A 25,994-nucleotide genomic window follows, 5' to 3' on the forward strand; every position below is an offset into this window, starting at 1 on the left:
CGCCTGCCGGCGTCGTCAAAGAACTGACATTGTGCCGAGGCCGCCGACATCGAACCGGAACCGCCTCACGGCATCGATACGACTCCAGCGGCGTCGGAGCATCAGAAAAAGGGCAGTAAGTGGAGTAGAGGGCGCCTAAGGCCCTGTGGAGACCTGAGAGACTGCTCTAAGGGGCTAGGGAGGTGCTGGAACCAACCTGACTGTGCCAGGGGTGAACTGGGACTAATCTAGAGAAGTTGTGTGGAGAGAGAGAGCCAGGTCTCTGGTATTTTCCCCCTTTATCTACCTCAGTTTAGGCCTCAGCCTTGACCAAGCCAGGGAGTAGACACCCCCAAGCCTTCCACATCCCCACAAGCTGTGCCTGGGCCAAATCAGCCCTTAGGAATTCAAAAGTGATCTGATTCCATGAGTGTCACTGTCAGCTTTTAAGTATTTATTAGGGGCACTGTATTTATTGTATTTAACCTATTTATTGTTCCACTGTATTTATTGGTCCACAGTATTTATTGATGCACAATATTTATTGGTTACAGTATTTATTGCCTCAGAATATTTAATTGCCTGTCTGTATTGCACTTTTATTTATGCCTTCAGTATTTATGATCACCCCTATTTATTGAATCATTAAGCCAGTATTTATTTGTCCTGCACTTTCTAAAAAGGTTGTATATTGTGATTGTTATTTATTTTCTCCAATCAGCAACTAAGAGAAAAAGCAGATAAAGAAAGTTATTTTCATAATTTTTACGGTGTAGAGTCGTTTTTGGAACGGATGCACGCATGGTTATTGTTTGGGTATGTTGTATGCTTAGCACGGAGCCTGATTCCTGACCACTCGAGCCAAGCTACCACAGTGTGTCCGGAAGACCACCACCACCCCTTCTAGTGTGGGAGTGGTTTTCCAACAGACACTCTTTCTCGTACCTGGCCCCCGTGCTGTGAAACTCACTACCTGCCCCACTTTGCGATGAAATCTGCCATAAAAGCTTCCGTAAAATCCTGAAAACCTGTTTTTTCAGCCAGTAAAACAACCCTTCCGCTCTATCTGCAAACCGGTCATGCGCCGGGAAACCTCCGGGTAGCTGTGCGCCTTATAAATTCAATTTAATAATAATAAATTAAAACAAATTTTTATAAAAGGCATTAAGAGGTTTACCTTGATAAACTGGAAATTACAGATTCTGCGATAAGCATAATATATTCGATTGTTGACTGAATTAATTTTTTTAAATCGTAGAACACTGGGAGCCAGAATTACTAAGGTTTTGTGTCCAGTTTGCGTTACTTTTATAACGCAGAACTGACACAAAATCCTTTTCAGTGTTTTCAAACCGAGGCAAATAGGTATTTGTATTGATTTGTAAGAAAAAGTAATACCAACAAGAGCGAGGAGCCACTTTGAGTTACTCTGCATCAAGCGGGCATTCCATGAGTGGTACATGGGCGTTCCTTTGTAACCACCCATGGCTTTTGACGCAAACCCCTTCCTACTAACAATAGTAGACAGGGTTTTGTGCCAAAAAGCACCACTTGAAAGCAGGTGTTAAGAATTAGTAATGCTTTTATTTCTCGTAAATGTTACCACTTTGCATGTGTGCTGCACTGTACACCACACATACAAATTAGGAATTTTTTTACAGTTAGTCTAAGCATTTTATACTGTAAGGGTGCCCTTCCAGTACAAAAGGTAAGCTAGACTCCCGCAGACATTTTTGCACAATGGTGCAAAGGTGTGAGCATGGCACTAGGCAGCTCATGATTCTGCACCAGTGCTGGGGAGAGAGCAGGATAGTGCCATATGGCTGCAGATATAGCGATTTCCTGCTCTCTCCATTGCAGCGCATAAAGTTTGGGTGTAGTACTGTATTGTATGACATGTTTGTAAATCGGGCATTTGTTCATTATATCACATTTTTAAAGGTCCTCATATTACAAAATATTTTCATAGAAGGCATTAATGTATTTAACTTAATAAAGTGAAACACAGGAAATTGCAGATTTCAGGCTAAGATCAATATCTCCGATTGTGGACTGAAATGTGTTAAAATCGTAGAGTTTTAAGGCAGATGAGGATCACGAGGCTGCCCGTTTCCTACCTGCTCATGACGCAAATACTGTATGTAGACTCCAGCTTTGCATACATTTTCTCAGTACAGTAACTCCACTCCCTCAATTCCAAGCTCATTTAACCTGCCCAATAACTCTCTATAGATGGCAGACAGGACATACACCGCCTCCAGTTAGATCCATTCTTACCATGTATTCTTAACAACGCCTACTATTCAATGGCAGGCACGGGGTAAATGGTAAACAGTAATATATTTGCTTTGATTTTGTTAGATATTAGTGCAGCTGAGCCATAAAAAAGTGGAATAAATGATGCACCTTGCAAAACTAGGCTTTTAAATATCACAAAAGAATAGGTCCTCTTTTCATCTCAACATTGGAGAATATTCCTCATTTAGGTAATAAATGTATGCAGGCAATAGACTAGCCCACAACAATCTAGTCTTGCCCATAAGTGATGCTTGACAACTTTTCAAGATAATCAGTCATTAACTGCATGTCTCGGACTGGGCGCAGAGCCCAAACTTCTTTCAAATCTAAATGTATAGTTTAACTCAATGGAGTTGAATGGACAAAGACTAGACTCTTGAAATTCCTAATTAAAAGTGTTGGCACTGGGAGCCAGAGACAGTATGCGGTCAATAATGGATGTGTTTTTTAGGTACTGTTGTACCTCGTAGACACCAGGTGAAGGCAAGAGCAGAAGATGGGCTCAGCAATGTGTGCAAAACTGGAATGTTAAATTTCATGATTATGCGGGGTCCCCCTGATGTTGCTGGGATCCTAAGCTATCTGAGCTGATGGGCTGTGGAGGTAGATAAGACAACCTGTGGAGGCATAAGGAATATGCTACTTACCAGTATGCATCTGTTCTTGGCATGTAGAGCTGCAGAGTTGTACACTTAGCATAGGTCGCCATCTGGTGTTGGGCCCGGATGTTTGCAGTTTGTTTTTCTTCTTGGACCGTCTTTGGAAGTCACGAGTTTGGTGACTCCTCCTTCGGTCCGTACTGCGCATGGGCTTCGGCTCCATCCTCAGATTGTTTTTCGCCAACAGGGAAATGATGGAGCGTAGTAATAACAGTGAGAAACCCATGTGTGTTGTATCTAAATAAGATGGACTGGAACGGATACAGGTAGCCGGGGAGGCGGGTGGGCGTGTACAACTCTGCAGCTCTACATGCCAAGAACAGATGCATACTGGTAAGTAGCATATTCCGTTCGAGGCATATGAGCTGCAGATTGTACACTTAGCATAGATTATATAGCAGTACCCAACCTTAGCGGCGACCACCGGTATCCGTTGCAGCTGTTTGAAAGAGTGTTTTTAGTACAGCCTGGCCCACCCTAGCTTGCTGCTGGGAATGCACATCTACACAGTAGTGTTTTGTGAATGTGTGCGGTGTAGACCATGTGGCTGCCTTGCATATGTCATCTAAGGGTATATTCCCTAGAAAAGCCATAGAAGCCCCTAACTTTCTTGTAGAGTGGGCTTTAGGGGGAACAGATAATGTTCTCTTTGCCTTCTGATAGCAAATTTGTATGCATTTTACAATCCACCTAGCTATCCCTGATTTTGAGATGGGGTTGCCTTTATGTGGTGGAGAAAAGGAAACGAACAACTGTTTGGTCTTCCTGAAGGGTTGCGTTCTTTGTATGTAATATAGCAACGCTCTTTTCACATCTAGTGTGTGTAAGGCCCTTTCCGCAACAGATTGGGGTTGCGAAAAGAAGACAGGTAATTCCACTGATTGATTGAGGTGGAAGGGGGTAATGACTTTGGGCAGGAACTTCGGATTAGTTCGAAGTATGACCTTGCTGTGATGCATTTGTATGTAAGGTTCCTGTATGGTGAACGCTTGTATTTCACCAACCCTTCTAAGGGAAGTGATAGCTACAAGGAAAGCTGTTTTCCAGGTGAGAAATTGTAGCTCACATTTGTGCATTGGTTCGAAGGGCGGACCCATTAGTCGTGTAAGGACCAAATTTAGATTCCATACAGGGGAGGGTGGTGCCCTGGGAGGAATTACTCGTTTAAGGCCTTCCATGAAGGCTTTAATAGCGGGCACTCTGAAGAGTGACAAATGCTGTCTGTTTTGTAGATAGGCAGCGATCGCTGCTAGGTGTAGGCGTATGGATGAATACGCCAGGTTACACCTGTGAAGATGGAGTAGATAGCATATGATGTGTTGTATGGATGCATCTAGAGGGTTGATTGTATTGTTACGGCAGTACATTACAAATCTTTTCCACTTTGCGGCATAGCATGCTCTAGTGGTAGGACGTCTGGCTTCCATGATGATGTTCATGCAATCAGGGGGAAGGTTAAGGTATCCGAATTCTAGGATTTCAGGAGCCAGATCGCCAGGTTGAGCTGAGCTGGGTCCGGGTGCCTGATTTCTCCATGGTTCTGGGTTAGGAGGCATGGGGATAGATGCAGTTTTTGATGTGGTACCACTGACAGTTGTAGTAGCGTGGTGTACCACGGCTGCCTGGCCCACGTTGGAGCTACCAGAATGAGTGTGAGGGAGTGCTGTTGTAGCTTCCTGACCACTAATGGAATTAGTGGGAGAGGTGGAAAGGCGTATGCAAATCTGCCTGACCAGTTCATCCATATCGCATTGCCCTTGGACAATGGGTGTGGGTATCTGGCGGCGAAGCTTGGGCATTTTTTGTTTTCGTGGGTGGCGAAGAGGTCTATTTGAGGATGCCCCCACTGTTGGAAGAATGGGTGAAGAACTTGTGGATGCAGTTCCCATTCGTGTAGTTGTTGTGTTTGTCTGCTGAGCAGATCTGCCATGGTGTTTTGTACGCCTGGAACGTGCTGTGCCAGGAGAAAGATGTTTTGGGGAATTGCCCATCTCCATATGCTCTGGGCTAAGCGGGAGAGCTGGGGAGAGTGTGTCCCCCCCTGTTTTTGTATATAATACATCGCAGTCATATTGTCTGTGCGAATGAGGACTGCTTTGCCTGAAATCTGCTTTTGGAAAGATTTTAGGGCTAGAAAGATCGCCAAAAGCTCCAGATGGTTGATGTGGAGCGTTTTTTGCTGTGGCGTCCATAGACCTTGCATTGTGAGGTGTAAGAGGTGCGCTCCCCAGCCGGAGAGCGATGCGTCCGCTGTTAGAGTCACTTGGGGAACCGGGTCCAGGAACGGCCGTCCCTTGGAAAGGTTTGTGGTGTTCCACCACTGCAGAGAGTGATGTGTGCGGCCGTCCACCAACACCAGATCCGTCAGCTGACCCTGGGCCTGGTTCCACTGTTGTGCTAGGCACTCCTGAAGTGGACGCATGTGGAGTCTTGCATGGGGCACTATGAAGATGCAAGACGCCATCATCCCTATGAGCTTCATAAACACTCTTGCTGGTAGAGAGTGTTGAGGAAGGAATATTTTGCGTAAGGCTAGAATGCTTGTGATTCTGGCTGAGTTTGGATAGGCAATACCTTTTGAGGTGTCTATGGTGGCCCCGAGATATTGCTTTGTGTGAGATGGTATGAGGTGGGACTTTTGGTAGTTCACCGTGAAGCCTAGCTGATGAAGCAGTTGGATGGTGCTGTTTGTATGTTGCACGCATTGGTGGTAGGACGCGGCTTTTATGAGCCAGTCGTCTAAGTAAGGGAAGACGTGAACATGTTGACGTCTGAGGTGTGCTGCTACTACTGCTAGGCATTTGGTAAACACCCGTGGTGCAGTGGTGACCCCGAAGGGGAGAACCTTGAATTGGTAATGTTGCCCGTCCACCACGAACCTGAGGTATTTTCTGTGAGAGGGGTGTATTGGAATGTGAAAGTACGCGTCTTTCAGATCCAGTGTTGTGAGAAAGTCTCCCTGGCAGAGGAGTGGGAGGACTTGTTGTAAGGTGACCATGTGAAAGTGGTCTGAATGTATGTAGGCATTTAGAGGCCGGAGATCCAGAATGGGTCTGAGGGTCTCGTCTTTCTTTGGGATTAAGAAATATAGGGAGTAGACCCCTAGATTTCGTTGATTGTCGGGTACCTGCTCTATGGCGTGTTTCTGGAGGAGCGAGAGTACCTCTTGTTTGAGCAGTGTGGAATGCTCTTGGGACATTGGACGGTGCTTTGGTGGGATATTGGGTGGGGTAGATGTTAGCTCGAGGCAGTACCCTGACCGAATGATTTGGGTCACCCATTTGTCCGATGTTATGGACTCCCATACGTGGATAAAATCTTGTAGTCTGCCCCCGACCGGAGTGGAATGGTCTGGGGGGAGCGAAGGGGAGTCATTGTGCGGGTGGGGTGGCAGAACGGGTATTGTTGGTTTTGCCCCTGCCCTTATTGTTGTTGCCTCTGTAACCACCTCTTTGGTTGCCCTTTGAAAAGGTATTTTGGGGAGGGGATTTGTAGGAGGTAGAGGCATTATCGGTGGAGGAGCCTCTACCTGTGCCACGAAAGGACGAGCGTCGAAAGGAACGCTTAGAGGCTTGGGTCTGGAGCGCTCCCATAGACTTCGCTGTGTCTGTATCTTTCTTCATTTTTTCGAGCGCTTCGTCTACCTTTGGGCCAAAGAGTGTTTGCTGGTCAAAGGTGTGATTAAGTATTGATGTCTGGACCTCAGGCTTGAATCCTGATATCCTGAGCCAGGCATGGCGGCGAAGCAGGACACTGGTGTTTATGGCTCTAGAAGCAGTGTCTGCTGCATCGAGGGCACACTTAATGGAGGTGTTTGTGATTAGTTTGCCCTCCTGTATCAGATCATGAGCTTGGCGTTTGTATTTCTCTGGAAGGTGCTGCATAAGAGCCTCTAATTCATCATAGTGTGCTCTATCATATCGCGCAAGCAGTGCTTGTGTATTTGCAATGCGCCACATGTTTGCAGCCTGGTAGGCGGTGCGTTTACCAGACGCGTCCAGAAGTTTAGATTCCTTGTCTGGTGGTGGGGCATCTCCTGAGGATTGGGAGTTAGCCCGCTTTCTAGCTGTGGAGACAACTAGGGAATCTAGAGGAGCAGGGCCCTTGATGTATGCAGGGTCTGTGGGTGCCGCCTTGTACTTCTTCTCTATTCTAGGGTTTAGTACTCTGGCTCTGACAGGGTCTTTGAATACCTCTGTAGCGTGCTTGGTGACACCCTTAAGCATGGGTAAAATAGCAGTGGAACGATCTTGTAAATCAAATGTATCCAGTAGGAAGTCTTCTTCCACTGGTTCAGTGTGCATGTCCACCCCATGGTAGTGTGCTGCTCTCTGCACTAAATGGTGAAACCCTAAAGAGTCCTCTGGAGGAGACGGCCTTGATGGGTATAGGTCGTCTTGAGGTACATTGGGTACATCAGGGTTATTATAATCCTCCCATGGATCTGGGGTCCCTGGTGGAGTGGGATCCATTGGGGCGTCCCCTGGGTCATTGTCCGGGTCCCCGTCATCCGGATCTGGGGATGGGGCCGGATCGTAGTGAGGTAAAGGTGGAGGGGGTGGTGGTGGGAGGGGGGGTGGCAGTGGGGAGGGTACTCTAAGGGGAGAAGTAGCTGAGTCCCTCTTTTTGGGTGGAGGAGGAGGAGCCGGAGCCTCAAGGCGACGCTTCTTAGTAATCACAGTCAAAAGGCCAGTCTTTGGATCTCTGGACAAAGTCTTTTGTAAAGGGTCTGGTGTAAACAGAGCCAATGGCGCCGAGTCGTCTGTCGGCACCGGCGATTTCGGAACCGGAGGTTTCGATGTTCTGTGTACGCCCTGCTTTTTGGAGGTCTCCGTGTGTTTCGGCGTCGAATGCTGTTTCGGCGCCGGAGCGTCGGTGCCGACCGATTTCTGTTTGTGTTTGGTCGGCGCCGAGTGTCCAGGCTTCGGCACCGGTGGTTTCGGAGTCGAGCTGGATTTTGCAGGCTTCGGTGCCGAGTGGTGTTTATCGGCACCGGGCGTCGGCTGGCTCGATCCCGAGCTGCCGTGAGACTTTGAGTGCTTCGACACCGGGCCCGAAGGTGGGGTGATCGAGGCTTTGGTTTTGGTTTTGCCCAGGCCGGCAGGCGAGGGAGTAACCGGAGTCTCTTTGGTTTTCGGTGCGGGGCTGGGAGGGGGCATTGTACTCACGGCCCGCTGTCCTGGTGTTACGTCTTCCAGGTCGGAGTCGTCGGCCTCGGAAGCGCTGACGATGTCTTCTCCCAGTTCGGTGTGTGTCTGCCCCGAAGCTTCGGCGTCGTCTCCGAAGATGTCCGGTGGAACTGTCGAGGATGAGTGCGCCATGGTGCGTCGAGCCTTTCGATCTCGGATCGTTTTCTTCGATCGAAAAGACTTGCAGGCGGGGCAGTCTCGAGCCTCGTGTTCCGGAGAGAGGCAAAGGTTACACACCTGATGGAGGTCGGTGTGGGGAAATTTAGACCCACATTTTGGGCACTTTTTAAACGGAGTCCTTTCCATCGGCCGGGACCGGAGTCGCGGAGGGCCCGAAGGCCGGTGTCGATGTACGGGATGGAAAAAGTGCCGCTTCGAGAGATGAAGATGATGAAGGAACTCGAAGAATCGAGGATTTTCCGTCGAGGCTGGAACCGTAGAAGTTCGAAGCCGGAGCACGAAGTATCACATCCGAGCCCGATGGCGGAAAAAAACAATCTGAGGATGGAGCCGAAGCCCATGCGCAGTACGGACCGAAGGAGGAGTCACCAAACTCGTGACTTCCAAAGACGGTCCAAGAAGAAAAACAAACTGCAAACATCCGGGCCCAACACCAGATGGCGACCTATGCTAAGTGTACAATCTGCAGCTCATATGCCTCGAACACATAGTTTGGGCAGTACTGTTGCAGTAAGGATCATCTATGCTGAGCTAGTATTTTCTGAGAGCTCAGCCGCGTTAACCTGTGGGGCAGGCAAGGAAGGAAACAGTGCCTGGCCTTTAAAGATGAATATCTGAGAATACCTGCTGGCACCGAGGGACTGGAACAGGTCTCCCTGTCAAATGGTTGACCTCTAATACCTCTTGCTACTAGGACCGGGTCAAGGTGCAGCAGGACCACAAAGTAAAATTATGCAGCCTTGAGCAATCCTGCTCACCTACAGCTTTCGAGCCATGTCCCACTGGTGGATGCTGAGAAATGAAAGAGACTAAGTTAGAAAGTAAAAACTTGGACTCAGGTGAGATGGCACATCTAATTCAGCAGCTAAGTGAACTTGCTGGCCACAAATTCCAGCTTTGTCCTGCTCAGAGCTGTTTTGCCAAAACCAATGGCTACAGTGGGAGCTTGAAAAAGACACATCTGACTTTGTGGGACCCTTACTGGCTTCAGCTTTGGACAGTGCTTAGCTGGAAGACTCTGAGCTTCAAAAAGTCCTCTAAGCTCCAGGGTACAAACTTTGACCAGTGCGACCTGCAACTGTCTGCCACCACATTGTAGCTAGCCTGAAATCACACCTAGGTCTCAGCCAACCATTAACTGATAATCTAGATTGCCGCGTTTTATTTTCAGAGCACCTATTGCCATAAAACTTTGAAAATTCTCAACACTCGTTCCCTTTATCCATTGTGATTGTATTGGTGTCTTATTGCTCATTAATATTATCTCTATTTTTCTTTTAAATTCTTTTGAGAACTTGGTGTGGTATTGACTTTAACATTGTTGATGCTACTGCCCTCTGCTTGTGCCAGAGCTACCAGGGGTTGAGCAAAGATTCTCTAAGAACTGTGTATTGGCCTAACCAGGGTCTGGTCATTAACGTGAGAGGGGTACATCCTTTTCAAAAGAATAACCTACTTTGTGACATATTTAATGGGAGGGGAAAGTGAAGATAGGCTCTATTATTTAACTGGGTAAGGGGGACTGAGGAGCTCCATACCCGAAATAATTCCCATGTGGAGAATCAAATTTAATACATGTACCAATACATATTTCTGCATTATTTCTCATTCAGAAATTTCGACTTAGCAGAAAGATTGCATTAGCAAATATTTTAAACTGGCGTATTCCTGGAAGTAACTGACTTTGTAGGGGAATGAAAGGGATGGAAGCCCCACATATCTAATGATTGCATAAGGGAAAGCCTTTCACCCTACTGAAAAATATTTCCTTTCTGGGAAAAAATAAAAATTGTGCAAATACACATTTCAGCACTACTTTCTAATGCAGAATATTTTCATTGAGAGTTTGCATTTTTATAAATTGGAGTACTTCAAATCTAAGAAACCCATAGATGTGCAGGAGTTCTCTTATTTGTAAACCCCACACACATTGGAAATCTCACACAAAACCACAAGTAATATAATGGGAGTAGATTTCTCAGTTCTAAATCCTGGAATTTGTGAGTCGGACACAGATATTATGTGCACATAAGGCACTGACAGCCGCGGCCCATGGAGGTAGGAGAGGTGGGGCTCAGCGAGGAGGATTTCGATGGATGGTGACGAGGGCAAATTAAATAAATAATTAATTTCCCCTCGTCATCGTCCTTCGATATTCCCCCACCTGGCCCCACCGCTCTTACTTGCACAGGCCACAGCTGGGAATTGATGATACTAAACCTGGACAAAACAATTGGAACCTTATGACTTCTAGAAACAGGGATCCGCACTCCAAAAGTCTGAGGTTTTCTTACTGTAGGATCACAAGTAGCCTGTAAACTCATTTTGCGAGGTCTTAATTGCGCCTCGCAATTAGGGACTTTCAAAATGCGATGTACGAATGTGTCTCAGACACATATAGCAATTCTCAAATAGATCACCACATCCATTTTCATGAGGTAGGGAGCAATGTGCGACCTATTGGGAATCGCTAAAACTGCAGGGAAGGTGGCTTGCTGGGGACAGCAGACCACCATGTCTGTGTTTGTTTTTAAATAAAGCAACTTTTTAAAATTTTAAATGCAGCTCTTTTTCCTTAAAGGAAAATGGGATGTGTTTCAAAAAGAAAAATGAAACGTTTCAGTTTCATTTTTAAAGAGCAGGCAATGATCCATGGGACCACTGCCTGCTCGTTTTCGCTGTCATTCACAAAGGGAAAGGGGTCCGCTGGGGACACCTTCCCGTTTGTGACTGGCCTACCACCTACTTGAAGTAGGCGGTAAACTGCTAATGTTTTGAGACCGCATTCGGGTTTCAAAACATTTATACATCTCCCTCCGACTTGCTATTAGGAAGGGACGCCCCTTCCTAATACTGACTCGCAAACCCTATTTTGCGAGTTGGTAATATGTTGCCGACTCGCAAAAAGGGTTAGTGCATGCCAAAAAGCCCTTTAGCAGTAACAAACTGCCCGATTCTCTGTTTGCCACCGTTAAACGAGTTGTACAAGTGGCCCTAAATGAGTCAGAAATGGACATTCATGCAAAAGTTAAGTCTGAATCTATTCAACACTGCCACAGGTTTTAGCGCTTTTTGACAAAGGCACTTCTTGGCTATATTAACTATGTCTAGCAAAAAGGGTAAAGTAGCATTCAGCTATGGACTGAGGAGCATTAGAAAAATGGCATTCCATAGTTGTTCCTTACAGTATTATACACGTTTTCACTTCTCATGTTCCATTCTTCTGTTGTAGTACCACCTAAGCCAGCAGCTTTCATGTGCACCTTAGTCTTAGTAAATGACTCCTCTGTGAATCATGGGAAGGTGTGGTAAACCCCCAATGCCACTGCTTAAATTACATCTACACATCACAAGTAGACACATTCACAGTTGTGTAGGTCCTTATATGCGTGTGTCAGGAGCTTGAACTGGCATCTTTTCTGAACAGGGAGCCAGTGCTGTTCCCTGATGTAGGGGGTGATGTGGGTTCGCAGGCGGAGATCCAGGACAAGTTTGGGTGCAGTGTTTTGTATGGTCTTTAGTCATCTGCAGGGATGAGACATGATCCTTGAGTAGGGAGCATTACCATAGTACAGCCGGCTGGAGATGAGGGCCTGGATGATGGTGCGTCTTGAGCTTTTGGGTAGCCATTTGAATATCCTACAAAGCATGCACAGGATAACGAAGCAGGAACAGGAGACGGAGCTTACCAGAGTCGTCATGGTTAGCTTGTTGTCCAGAATGATGTCTAGGCTCCTAGCGTGGGTAGTGGGGGTGGGAGGAATTCCATGTTCTGAGGGCCACAAAATGCACCCCATCGGGAGCTTTTGTTTCCGAAGATTAGTACATCTGTGTTGTTCGTGATGCTGCAAAATCAGTCGAACAGGAGGTTCCGTTCCAGATGTGGGGAGAGTTGTTGATTGATGGCTTTTTCTAATACTTCGGCTGGGAACAGGAGCAGGGAGATCGGTCAGTAATTATTGAGATCGCTGGGGTCTGCCAATGGTTTCTTTAGTAGGGTGTTTACTTCTACGTATCTCCAGTGCTTGGGGAAGTTGGCTGTGGTAATTGAAGTGTTTAACAAGGTGGTGATCAAGTGGCTGATTCTGGCTTTCTTTAGGTTGAAGATGTGGTGAGGGCATTGGTCGGTTGGGGCCACTGAGTAGACCAAATTTATGATTAAGGTGGTGTCCTGTAGAGCGAGCTGGCTCCAATCGGTTAGTCGGATGTCTGTGATTAATTTGATGCATGAGGCTAAGACCTTTTTCTTCAATTCTGTCAACTGTCTGTGGTAGAGATTGAGGGCTGTCTGGAAGTCAGTCTTGTTATTCGTGTCCTTGCTAGTGTGCCATCTCTTTTCCAGTTGTTTACAGTGTCGTTCAGCCTTCAGGTCTTCAGTGTAGCAGCTTGCCTGCTTGGTGGACCTTCAGTAGGTTGCCAATGGGAGCGAACTGTCGGCAAAGTAGGTGATCCATTTGTTGAAATTTCTGACGTTCTGGTCTAGTTTGTTGGAGGAGATGGGGTGGGAGGTGTTGAGGGCATTGATACACGTGTCCTTTGAGACTTTGCTCCAGCTGCCGTGGGGGACGTTGGGCACACTGGGAGTGCAGGTCCGTGAGATGGTGATGTTGAAGTGGATGATGGACTGATTGTTCGAGGTGAATTCCATGGCGTGGCTGTACCTGATGCAGTGGCTGAAGGTGAAGATGAGGCCTAGCATGTGACCTGCAGTGTGCTTGGGTCGTGGATGACCTGGTTCAGTCCGATGTTGTTCATGCTGCTGAGGAGGTTAGTAGTGTTGATATCAATGTGGTCGTTGAGATGGAAGTTGAGGTCGCCAGGAAAAATGTAGTTGATGGGAGTCAATGGTGAGGAAACGATGAAGTCAGCGATGAAGTTGCAGAAGGATAGACATGGTCCTGGAGGACAGCAGGCGAGGGTGCCCCTGATGGAGGTTTTGCTGTCTGTTTACAGTCAGACGTTGAGGTGTTCCATAGCTGGTGTGATGTCATCAATTGTTGTGGTGCACTGGATGGATTCCTTGTGTATGATGGTGATCTTTCTACCAGGATTGTTGATGTGGTCACTCTGGGTGTTCTTGTAAACTTTGGGAATTGCGGTGGCCTTGTCGGACACAGAAGTGGGGTTGAGCAAGGTCTCAGTGAGAAAGAGGATGTCGGGTGTTAGGGTGGAGATGGGGTTCCAAATTCCGGTGATGTGTTTGCATAGTGACCGTGTGTTGATAAGGGCGCATGAAAGTTGGTGTTTTTGTTCAGGTGGTGTCTGCAATGTTTTCAGTGTAGGGCTGGTGGAAAGACTGGTATGTGTGCTTTGGCAGATAAGTAGCAGTAGGTGCAGGTGAAAGGTCCTACCATGGAGCGTGGGTTGGTGCGGTGCCAGTGTTTGTTGCAGTGTCCAGGGTCGGGGGTGTAGAGCTCAGTGATGGTTTATATGCAGGGTAGAGGGGGGGGCAGGGATCATGGTGCTGGGTGCCGTCCAGGCATGGCTGCGGCCTGCATTAAGTAGGTCTTGGGTTGTGCAGGATTGCTTTTAGCAGGAAGAGCCATGAGTGGGAAAACTCTGGCGGGAAAGCAGCTGTGTCACTTTGTCAAACGTTGGCAACTTGATCAGGATAGAAGAATCAGGTATTGGAGGACAAGTTAGCATGCTAGGTGACCAGGTGCCTACTCGTATGTTCTCCCTGCAGCCTTTTGGTGAGTAGGACCTGGGGTGGGCAGAGCTTCTGTTGGTGGAAAGAACGGTGAGCAGGAGTACCTGGGCGGGAAAACCTGATCAGCCGCGGTGTCAAATGGCAGCAACTGGATCATGCTGGAACAATCAGGAAATGGAGGCCACAAGCGACAGGCTAGGTGCTCATGTGCCTACTCCTTTTTGGTAAGATACCATGTACAGACTGCACTATAAATAAACCAGTACAGGTGGCACATGATGAGTAAATTGAGGGAAGGTGGTGGCATAATAAGCTAGTCTCCCGGAGGCAACAAGGCTGATTCACCTTTACATAGTTTAAAGGTAAAGAAATGGAACACCAAGTCTGTAGGACATCTCTACCATTGCATGACACATAGCACATATTAGCATATAATAGCCTCCACTTTAAAGAGCAACTGAATCACTGGATGAATAACTACTATAAACTCTATGTTACTATTACCAAACTCAGTGATTCTTATTCAGTCAACTTTGGATCAAATAAAGCCTGTCTTGTTGGCACAGAGATTTAAACCTGTACCATGTAGGATACAATGGAGGACTATGGAGGGCACATTAACACAATGTGCTATCTTAATAGCTAGCATTAGGACCTTATTTCTGATTAAGGGCAAAAATGTTTTAATAGTGCAATGCAGTGATTATGATTATTATTATTCTTTGATACTTCAAGTAAAGTGGCTAAGAAAAAGAACAGGAGCAGGTCCAGTTCATGGGTGTGAATTGAATTCAACTTTTAAACAGCATACATTAATTAACTTGGTCATCAGGTGATACAGACTTACTCCAGTAAACTTCCTGCATTCTTGAAAGTGGTATTAAGTGCGCACTCCGCTGTTATTCATAGAGTTTCCGATATGGGTATCTACTTTCTTCAATAAATAGAATACACATTATGAAAGTTCTGGGATACACAGAAAACCCCTCCGGTCTTGGCGATTAGTTCATTATTTTCTTGCATATATTTACAGCATGACACAGTAATCATTAATTCACTTCTGGAGTATTGCAATTTCCTCTTCTGCGTCAAACTAAGAAAATACCACTCTCTCAGTTTTGACATAGGAGGGTGTAAGTAAACGTGTAAATCGCTTGATGAAAACAAGACACTGATTCGAAAATTCTTCCCAAAAGGTTTTTTAACCAGGCTGGATCTGGCAGGAGGCAGTTGAAAAGGCATAGAAGAAAAGGTTTGCCAGACTTGCCCATTCAGTGGCTTGAGATAAAGATATGCATCACTTCTCTTTAATATCTCGATATTTTGTCACTGGCTCATCATCAAGACAAAAAAACAATGCATAAGAGGAGCCAAAATAATATCACAACGGTAGTAACGCATCCTTCACTGATACTTTTTCCTCATATCATATTGTTACACTTGTTACGAAATAAACATAAATTGAAGAAAATGCATGAGAGCCGGTGGACATTTATAAACACTGAAAACATTCATACCCTCTTGATGATGGGCAACGTAATGGTTGGCCTCTGCACCAGCCACACCCTGGATGCTTGGCGGCTGCAGATTATCTAATGTAGCCTGTACACTCCAATTTTCTTCAAAGTGAGTGGCATTTTTTTCTGTTAAAAATACATCTGACGATGGAGTCTGAACCCCTGATGCAAGGCTGCACTGAGAGCTGGAAAGTGATGTATTCCTGAGACCTACAAAAGAGAACAGAAATCTTATACACGTTGATTACTGTGATGATCATAGTCACAGTATGTATGCTACTAACATAGGACAAATTGAAATTATTGAAAAAGGAGGCAAACCCTTGCTTTGTTCCGAGGTCACACTCTTGATCCCTGTCTGTAGAGATTACATCCTCTTCCAAGATTAGGTTCCCATGGATATATGTAGTTGATTAACTTCTGTGGGCCTCACTTAGGTTGCCTGAGCAGCGGAACATATGCAAATTGGTGACCTCTCACGCAAACACATTTACGGTTTGCAACAGGTTTCCTGTCGGTGAGTCTCTGCTGGATACATCATCAGGAGTCTTTGACCGACAACCCAACTGTCACAGTATCATCAGTCAATATACATATGATGCTCTGTCCATTTAGGGTGGTCTTTCTGACAAACTGTCAAGGACTAGACACTGGGAAGGGCTTTACAGGTTCCTTCTAAATTGCCCCGCCTCTTGTTCGACCCAAATCAGCTCTTTTTTACTTAAGCACGGTATAGGAATCCAAAGAAATATGGGCAAACCCAGTCTAGTTCCACAAGGACAGAGACCGAGGTAATGCTAGAGTCCATTATGAGTGAACTCTCCTCCATCAAATCCGCTATTGATGAGGTACAGGCAGCACAGTAAAAACAAATCCACAAGTAAAGACCATAAAGGTGGACATCACCTCCTTCCAGTTCAAAACGTGACTCCACTGAATGATGACGTGCAAAAGCAAAGGACAAGCTATACTAGATAGCCAGAATGCCAGACATGGGTCAGGAAATGTGGGTTCTACAGTGAGCCTGGAAGACGGAAACCAATGGGACCACGTTTGGACCACGTTTGGATTTTGATGGGCTGGTATCTAAGGAACAGAATGATAACGTAGCATTCTTTAGTTCCTTCCGCCCAGAAATCTTGTAGCTGACATTCTTCCTGCCACTGGAATTATAAAGAACCCAGAGAGTATGCTCAAGGTGCACATGCAAAGAAGGCCAGCCTAGACCAATACCAGCATGTCTGGTACATCATCAGCAAACAAGAGAGATTACCACAGGCGAAGAAAAAAGTGCCATAAGATATTTGGCACTGTTAATTTATCTCAGGAAACAAACATAAAAAGAGGACTTTTTGCCGCTCTCTGCATGCAGTTTCTTAAACATGACATCCGTTAACAGGAATTCACACCCCAGGACTCTCAGACTTTCTTACTGTAGGATCACAATTAGACTGCAACCTCTGATTATCTGACTAAATGAGCCAGACTTGGACATTTGTGTGAACGCTAAGTCTGAATCGATTCAGCACTGCCATAGGTTTTCAGCGCTTTTTGGCAAAGGCTCTTCTTGGCGACATTAACTATGTCTTGAAACATTGTCAAGTTAGCATTGAGCTATGCCCTAAGGATCATTTGAAATATTGGATTCTATATTTGCTTCTTATGCCTGTTTGGAAGACAGAAGTGTTGGCAGTGCTTGAAAGCATCCTTACAGTATTATACACTTCACATGTTTCATTTTTCTGTGGTGCTTCCATATAGGCCAGCAGATTTCATGTGAGCCTTGGGACTAGTAAAAGCTGCCTTACTCTGTGAACCATGGGAAGGTGTGGTGAACACCCCCATACCACTGCTTAGATTGAGTTAACAGTACTCTCCTATCACTTTTTCTGTGACCCGCCATATGGTGAAATAGTGTCCTATATTCATTTGGTTGATTCACTAGCCCATTGACCTCAGATTATGTTTTATACACCAGTATATTATCAATATGCCTCGAGCCTCTTCTCACAGCCAACATGCAGCCCGGACTACTTGATGACAAATTAATTTCTCCTTGCACTGTCCTCTGTCCCCATATATTGTGTACAATAACAAACCTCCTTGAAGTTGGACAACACACTTGGCAGGTTTTGAAGGATGGAGGAGTCTGATGTTTGGAAGATGTTGCAGCAAATGAACCACATCTACACAACCCAAACTTCTGCTCAGCTCCTCCAGATCAGTTCCATGTTTGGTCTTCACAACCTCCTTTAACTTTCGAAGCTTCAGCCCAGTGGCAAAGGTACTTAGAGTGTTCGCAAGTAACTCTGATGCCTTCTGGATCCCTGCAAAAGAAGAATGAGGCCTTGAGAGAGGATGAGCCTTTAATGTCCCAATGCAATCCCCATGTCCTTTAATAAGACACCATATACAGACTGCACTATAGATAAACCCCTTCAGATGGCACAGGATGAGCAACTTGGGGGAAGGTGGTGACATAACGAGCTAGTGGCCCCAAGGCAACATGGCCGATTGACTTTTATATAGTTTAAAGGTACAGAAAAGGAGCACCAAATCTGAGGGACATCTGTACTACCGCTTGTCAAATAGCATATATAAGGAAATAATAGCCTTCATTTTAAAAAGCAATGTATTCCCTGGGTAAATATGTACTATAACTTATATGGAATATGCTACTTACCAGTATGCATCTGTTCTTGGCATTTAGAGCTGCAGAGTCACACACTGAGGATAAGATCGCCATCTGGTGTTGGGCTCGGATGATTGCAGGTTGTTGTTGTCTTCGGAAGAAGCCTTTGGTCACGAGGTTGGTGACTCCTCCCCTGGACAACAGTGCGCATGGGCATCCACTCCATCGTCAGATTGTTTTTTCGCCATGATGGGAAAAGATGGAGTGTATAGGAATGAAAGAAAGGATGTCCATGTGTAATGTCTAAGTAAGACGGATGCTGGAACAGATACAGGTCCCGGGGAGGCGGGCGGGCGTGTGTGACTCTGCAGCTCTACATGCCAAGAACAGATGCATACTGGTAAGTAGCATATTCCGTTCGAGGCATATGAGCTGCAGATCACACACTGAGGATAGATTATACAGCAGTGCTTCCCCTTAGCGGTGGTCGCCTGTATCCGTTGCAGCAGCTTGAAATAAAGTTTTTAGGACAGCCTGGCCCACTGAGGCCTGTTGTTTGGCCTGCACGTCAACACAGTAGTGTTTAGTGAAGGTATGCGTGGTAGACCACGTGGCTGCCTTGCAAATGTCTTCTAAGGGAATGTTACCTAAGAAGGCCATAGAAGCCCCTATTTTATGCGTGGAGTGCGCCCTAGGGGGAACTGTAAGTGTACGTTTAGCCTTTAGGTAGCATATTTGGATGCATTTAACTATCCACTGGGCTATACCTGATTTGGAGATTGGATTGCCTTTATGTGGTGGTGCGAAAACAACAAAGAGTTGCTTTGTCTTTCGAAAAGGTTTTGTCCTGTCGATGTAATAAAGCAAGGCTCTTTTGACATCTAAGGTATGTAGGGCCCTTTGAGCTACGGAGTCTGGGTTTGGGAAAAAGACTGGTAGCTCTACTGATTGGTTAAGGTGGAAAGGGGAAATCACTTTTGGAAGAAATTTAGGGTTTGTTCTAAGAACCACTTTGTTACGGTGTAGTTGTAAGAAAGGTTCCTCTAGTGTAAGGGCTTGTAGTTCACTTACTCTGCGTAGGGAAGTGATTGCGATAAGGAAAGCTACCTTCCATGTTAGGAATTGTAATTCACATTTGTGCATAGGTTCAAATGGGGGACCCATGAGTCTTGTTAGAACCACATTGAGATTCCACACTGGGGCAGGTGCCAATCTTGGGGGAAGAATTCTTTTGAGACCTTCCATAAACGCTTTGATGGCTGGTACCTTAAAAAGGGACAGGTGTTGCCTATTTTGCAAGTAGGCTGCCAAGGCTGCTAGGTGTAAACGTATAGAGGAATACGCTAGATTGCATCTTTGCAAGTGTAGTAGATAGCAAATGATGTTTTGGATGGAAGCATCCAATGGATGTATGTCATTATTAGCGCAGTAGATGGCAAATCGTTTCCATTTAGCGGCATAACACGCTCTAGTAGTAGGTCGTCTGGCTTCCTTTATGATATTCATACAGTCTGGAGGGAGATTGAGGTATCCGAACTCTAAGACCTCAGGAGCCAGATCGCTAGGTTCAGTGTTTGAGGATCTGGGTGTCTGATTTCTCCATGGTTCTGGGCTAATAGATCCGGGGAGAGGCGTAGCCTTTGATGTGGAACTAAAGATAATTCCAGAAGTGTGGTGAACCACGGTTGACGTGCCAAAGTGGGAGCCACTAGTATTAGTGTTAGTGACTGTTGTTTTAGTTTGCGTACCACAAATGGAACTAGTGGGAGAGGCGGAAAAGCGTACGCAAATCTGCCTGACCAGTTCATCCATAGGGCATTGCCCTTCGACTGTGGGTGTGGAAACCTGGCGGCGAAGGTTGGGCATTTTGTGTTTTCGGGAGTGGCGAACAGGTCTATGTCTGGTTGTCCCCATTTTTGGAAGAAGGGGAGTAGAACCTTGGGGTGTAGTTCCCATTCGTGGATCTGCTGTGTGTGGCGACTTAGGAGGTCGGCCACTTGATTGTGGATCCCTGGGAGATGTTCTGCTAGCAGGTAGATGTTTTGGGGAATTGCCCATCTCCAGATTTGCTGTGCCAGTTGGGACAGTTGGGGAGAATGTGTCCCTCCCTGTTTCTGTATATAATACATTGTCGTCATGTTGTCTGTGCGTATGAGGACAGTTTTGTTCTTTAGGTGAACCTGAAAGGATTTTAGTGCTAGGAACACTGCTAAGAGTTCCAGGTGGTTGATGTGGAGCAGTTTCTGTTGACTGGTCCATCTGCCCTGAGTGGTATGGTGAAGGAGGTGGGCTCCCCACCCTGTGAGAGATGCGTCGGTAGTTAGCACAACTTGTGGAAGAGGCTCTAAGAACGGTCGCCCTTTGGACAGGTTGATGGTGTTCCACCATTTCAGTGAGCGAAGCGAGCGACTGTCCACCAACACCAGATCGGTAAGTTGTCCGTGAGCTTGGTTCCACTGTTGTGCTAGACATTCCTGTAAGGAACGCATCTGAAGTCGTGCGTGTGGGACTATGGAGATGCAGGACGCCATCATGCCTAGGAGCTGCATGAACACTCTTGCTGGAAGAGATGGATGAGTTTGAAATTGAGAGATGAGATTTTGTATACTGGCTATCCTGGCAGTGCTGGGATAAGTAATGGCTTTGGATGTATCTATGGTTGCTCCTAGATACTGATGTAAGTGGGAAGGTTGTAGATGGGATTTGGGGTAGTTGATAGTGAACCCCAAATTGTGGAGAGTTTGAATCGTGCGGTGAGTGTGGAGAACGCATTTTTGGTGAGTATTGGCTTTTATGAGCCAATCGTCCAGATAGGGGAAGACATGGATCTGTTGTCTTCTGAGGTGCGCTGCCACGACTGCTAAGCACTTGGTGAACACTCTGGGTGCTGTTGTTACTCCGAATGGGAGAACTGTAAATTGATAGTGTTGCCCATCTACCACAAATAGTAGATATTTTCTGTGAGCGGGATGCATAGGGATGTGAAAGTACGCGTCCTTGAGGTCCAATGTGGCAAGGAAGTCTCCCTGTTGTAACAGTGGGAGGACTTGTTGGAGGGTGGTCATATGAAAATGATCTGAATGTATATACTGGTTTAGCAGTCTGAGATCCAGTATGGGCCGTAATGTTTTGTCCTTTTTGGGAATGAGGAAGTATAGAGAATACACCCCTGTTCCCTGATGTTGAAGAGGGACTGGTTCTATCGCATGTTTTTGTAACAGGGATTGAACTTCTTGTTTGAGGAGAGAGAGATGATGTGAGGACCTTGGACGTTGTTTGGGTGGTATGTTTGGGGGGGATTGTATGAGTTCTAGGCAGTAGCCAGACTGGATAATTTGTCTTACCCATCTGTCTGTGGTGATGGAAGTCCAGACAGGTAGGAATTGTTGGAGTCGCCCCCCGACCGGAGTGGAATGGTCTGGGGGGAGTGGTGGCAAGTCACTGTTTGGTGGCTGGGGAGGTGCGGGTGTTGTTGTTGTTGCCCCGCCCTCGACCTTTGTTATTGTTTCCCCTATAACCTCCCCGGAAATATCCTCTGTTAGGGGATGTTTGTCCAGAATTTTTAAAGGTGGACGTGGTCTCAGTTGCTGTGTTTTTGGAGCCTCCTCTATAAAAGGAGCGACGAAAGGAACCCCGGTTTTGAGGAGACTGCAGTGCTCCCATGGACTTGGCAGTCTCATTATCCTTTTTCATTTTTTCTAATGCAGTGTCCACTGCAGGGCCAAATAACTGCTCTTGGTTGAAAGGTTGAGCTAGAATTGCGGTTTGAACCTCTGGTTTAAAACCGGAAATACGGAGCCAGGCATGTCGTCTGAGTAAGACGCTAGTATTGACCGCTCGAGAAGCAGTGTCTGCCGCATCTAAGGCGCATTTAATGGAGGCATTAGATATTAACTTGCCTTCTTGAATGAGGTCAGCGGCCTGGGATTTAAAGGGATCAGGCAGGTGTTGCATAAGGTCCTCAAGTTGGTCATAATGCGCCCTGTCATACCGGGCTAACAGGGCCTGGGTATTGGCAATACGCCAGTGGTTCGCCGCCTGTGCGGCGACTCGTTTGCCTGAGGCCTCTAAAAGCTTAGACTCCTTGTCTGGGGGGGGCGTTTCTCCAGTTGTCTGTGAGTTAACGCGCTTCCTGGCATTTGATACGACCAAGGAGTCTAAAGGGAGCTGGGCTTTAATGTATGCAGGGTCCTGCGGGGCTGGTTGGTACTTTTTTTCGATGCGGGGGTTGAGAACCCTCGCTCGAACAGGGTCTTTAAAGACCTCAGTGGCATGCTTTATAACCCCTTTAATCATGGGCAGTATGTGAACAGTTTTTTGTGACTGCTCAAAAGTATCGAGGAGAAAGTCCTCTTCAAGGGGGTCCGTGTGCATAGTGACACCATGGAATGTTGCTGCCCTATTTATTAGTTGGCCAAACCCCAAATGGTCATCAGGAGGGGAGGGCTTGGAGGGGTAGGTAGTGGGGTCAGGCATGTCAGGTATTGGATAAGACCAGTCATCTACTGGTGCTGTGCCTGGAAATGTAAAAGGGTCGTGTGGATCAACAGGATCATTAAATAAATCAGGGTCCGCCCCTCCCCCCAAGTCATGATTATCATCCTGTGGAGGAGGTGAATGATAGGGAGATGGTAAAGGTAAGGGTAAAGGAGAAGGAGGAGGAGGGGGGGACGGGTTAGGAGGTAATACAGGAGAGGAAGGACGAAGTGGTGAAGTGGCACAGTCCTTTTTCCGTATGGGAGCTGGAGGAGGTGTGATGTCCAGCTTCCGCTTTTTATATGGGACGGCAGTCACATGTCCAGTGTCGGGATTGATGTAGATCCGCTTTTGAGTAAGATCTGGGCGAAAAAGTTCACCTGGCTCCGAAGGTGGTGGCGGCGACGGCCGTTTCGGGTCTTTATGAGCTTTTTTCGGTGTGGACGTAGTTTTCGGTGCCGATGATGTTTTCGGTGCCGAAGGATGTTTCGGTTCCGATGGATTTTTCGGAGCCGATGGAGTTTTCGGTGCCGATGTATGTTTCGGTGCCGATGGCTTCGGTGCCGAGGGACTTTTAGGCATCGATGTCGAAGAACGTTTCGGCGCCGGTGGAGACTTCGGTGCCGAGGAACGTTTCGGTGCCGACAGTGGTTGTTTCGGTGCCGAGGGTGTTAAAGGCACAATCACATGAGGTTTGCTCGAGCCCGAGCTACCTACAGGCTTAGATGTCTTCGGAGCCGGGCCCGAGGGCGGGGCTTCTGAAGCGGATTTCCGGTCGCGACTGGGCCCAGCTGGCGGAGTCTTGACCACTGTCTTTTTGGATGGGGCAGGGGCAGGGGGGGTGGTACTCACACGCTGCCCTGGAGTGATGAGGTCATCGGAATCGTCGGCCTCGGACACGATCTCGAGATCTTCGGTGTCATCTTCAGGAACATCTTGAGCAAAGATGTCCTCCGGTTCTGGAGCTGGTTTGGCCATAATATGGTGTCGAGCTCTTCGGTCCCGGAGGGTCTTCTTCGAACGGAAAGCGGAACAAGCTGGACAGGTCGATTCGTTGTGTTCCGGCGACAGGCAGAGGTTACAAACCTCGTGGTGGTCACTGTGGGGGAACTTCGCTCCACACTGGGGGCATTTTTTGAAGGGTGTCCTGTCCATCAGCCGCTTCCGGAACCGGTCCGAGTTGATTTCGACGTCGATGGAATGAAGATTAAAGAGTTAAATCGATTGCTAGAAGTTTTCTGCTGGAGCGGAAAAAAGTTCATCCGAACCCAATGGCGGAAAAAAACAATCTGACGATGGAGTGGATGCCCATGCGCACTGTTGTCCAGGGGAGGAGTCACCAACCTCGTGACCAAAGGCTTCTTCCGAAGACAACAACAACCTGCAATCATCCGAGCCCAACACCAGATGGCGATCTTATCCTCAGTGTGTGATCTGCAGCTCATATGCCTCGAACGTTACTGTTATCAAACTCAGGGATTCTCAAATACTGCCTTGTTGGGACCAAGATTGAAACCTGTACCAGGTAGGATACAAGTGGAGCACTGTGATGGGGACATTAATACAGTGACTGCCTTACTAGCCAGCATTAGCACGTTATTGCTGCACAAGAACAAAAATGTTTTAAAAGTGCAATTCTGTGACTATGATTATTATTATTCTTAGATATTTCAAATAATGTGGCTAAGAAAAAGAACAGGAGCAAATCCAGTTCATGGATGTGACTTGAAAACAAGCTCGAGACAGCATCCTTTAATTCAGTGAAGTGGTATTAAGTGCACACTCTGCTGAGGATCATACTGTTCCCAATATAGGTATCTACATTACTCATTACATACAATACACATTATGGAAGTTCTGGATTACACAGTAAGCTCTTCAGGTCTTGGTGATTGGTTCATTATTTTCTTTTATTTATTTACAGCATGACACATCAATCATAAATTCACATCTAGAATGCTGCTATTTTCTCTACTGCAGTCCACGTTTTGCAATAGAATGGCGCAATTACGTGTGTAAAACCCTTGATGAAACCAAGACACTGATTCAAATGTTTTTGCCACAAGGTTTTCCACCAGGCTAGATGTGGCAGGAGGCAGTTGAAAAGGATAGAAAGAAAGATTTGCCAGACTTGCCAACTTTCTTTAACATCTTGATATTTTGTCACTGGCTTACCCTCAAGACAATAAAATACACTTCTTAGGAAATAAACATATATTGAAGAAAATGTATGTACACCAGTGGACATTTACACACAGAGGAAACATTCATACCTTCTTGAAGATGGTCAACGTAATGGGTGGCCTCTGCGCCCTCCACACACTGGATGTTTGACAGCTGCAGATCACCTGCCTGGTCACTACAATCTTCAAAGTGATTGGGCTTTTTTTCTGTTAAAAATACATCTGATGATGGAGTCTGAACCCCTGATACAAGGCTGCACTGGGAGCTGGAAAGTGATGTTTCTCCAAGACCTACAAACCAGAACAGAGATTTTATAGACATTGATTACTGTGATGATCATAGTTACAGTATGTATGCTACTAACATAAGACAAATTGAAATTATTGCATAGGCAGGGAAATCCATGTTTTGGTCACCAGGTCACACTCTTGATCCCAGCCTGTAGAGATTCCATCCTCTTCCAGAGATTAGGGAACCTATCCCATGGATATATGGGCTGATTAGCTTCTATGGGTCTGACTCACTTTGCCAGAGCAGGCGCACCCATGCAAATTGGTGGACCTCTCACCCCTACACACCTGCAGTTTGCAGCAGGTTTCCTGCCGATGAGTCTCTGCTGGATACATTATCAGGAGCCTTTGACTGACACCCCATCTGACACAGTACTATCAGTCAATATACATACGATGGTCTGCCCATTTACGGTGTTCCTTCTGACACACTGTCAAGGACTGGACACTGTGAAGGGCTTTTCAGTTTTCTTCTAGATAGCCTCGCCTCTTCTTCACCTCAAAAACCCACAACAACTCCTCTTTGCTTAAGCACTGAGTGGGTATCCAAAGAAATATGGACAACCCAGTCTAGTTCCACAAGGACAGAAACAGAAGTAATGCTGGATCCATTATGAGGGAACTCTTCTTCATAAAAGGCAGCACAGTAAAAACAATTTCAGACGTAGAGACCACAAGGCTGATCACCACCTCCTTCCAGTTCAGACGTGACTCCACTGAATGATGATGTGCAGACGTAAAGGACAAGCTGACCAGATTGCCAGAATGCCAGACATGGGAAAGGAAATGTAGGCTCTACACAAAACGTCAGTGAGCCTGGAAGGCCAAAGCCAGCGCAACAACGTTTGTATTTTGATGAGCCTGAATCTGAGGAACAGAATTATAACATAGCATTCCTTAGCCCCTTCCGCCCAGAAAACTTGTAGCTGACTTTCTCCCT

General features: G+C 46.4%; 1 protein-coding gene across 9 annotated transcripts in view; it reads right to left on the bottom strand.

Moving 5' to 3' along the window:
* LOC146809646 (uncharacterized) overlaps nucleotides 1-25,994 on the bottom strand; it is a 275,512-nt gene that overhangs the window by 158,094 nt on the left and 91,424 nt on the right. For all 9 annotated transcript variants that reach the window (XM_085616503.1, XM_085616502.1, XM_085616499.1 and 6 more), the window contains exons 9-11: nucleotides 24,854-25,054; nucleotides 17,572-17,799; nucleotides 15,473-15,682 (exon numbers count right to left, since the gene is read on the bottom strand). In XM_085616503.1, coding sequence (XP_085472629.1) covers nucleotides 15,473-15,682; nucleotides 17,572-17,799; nucleotides 24,854-25,054 — 639 coding nt within the window. The remainder of the gene's footprint in view (nucleotides 1-15,472; nucleotides 15,683-17,571; nucleotides 17,800-24,853; nucleotides 25,055-25,994) is intronic.

The sequence above is a fragment of the Triturus cristatus genome, chromosome 7, assembly GCF_964204655.1.
Source record: "Triturus cristatus chromosome 7, aTriCri1.1, whole genome shotgun sequence".
NCBI lineage: Eukaryota > Metazoa > Chordata > Amphibia > Caudata > Salamandridae > Triturus > Triturus cristatus.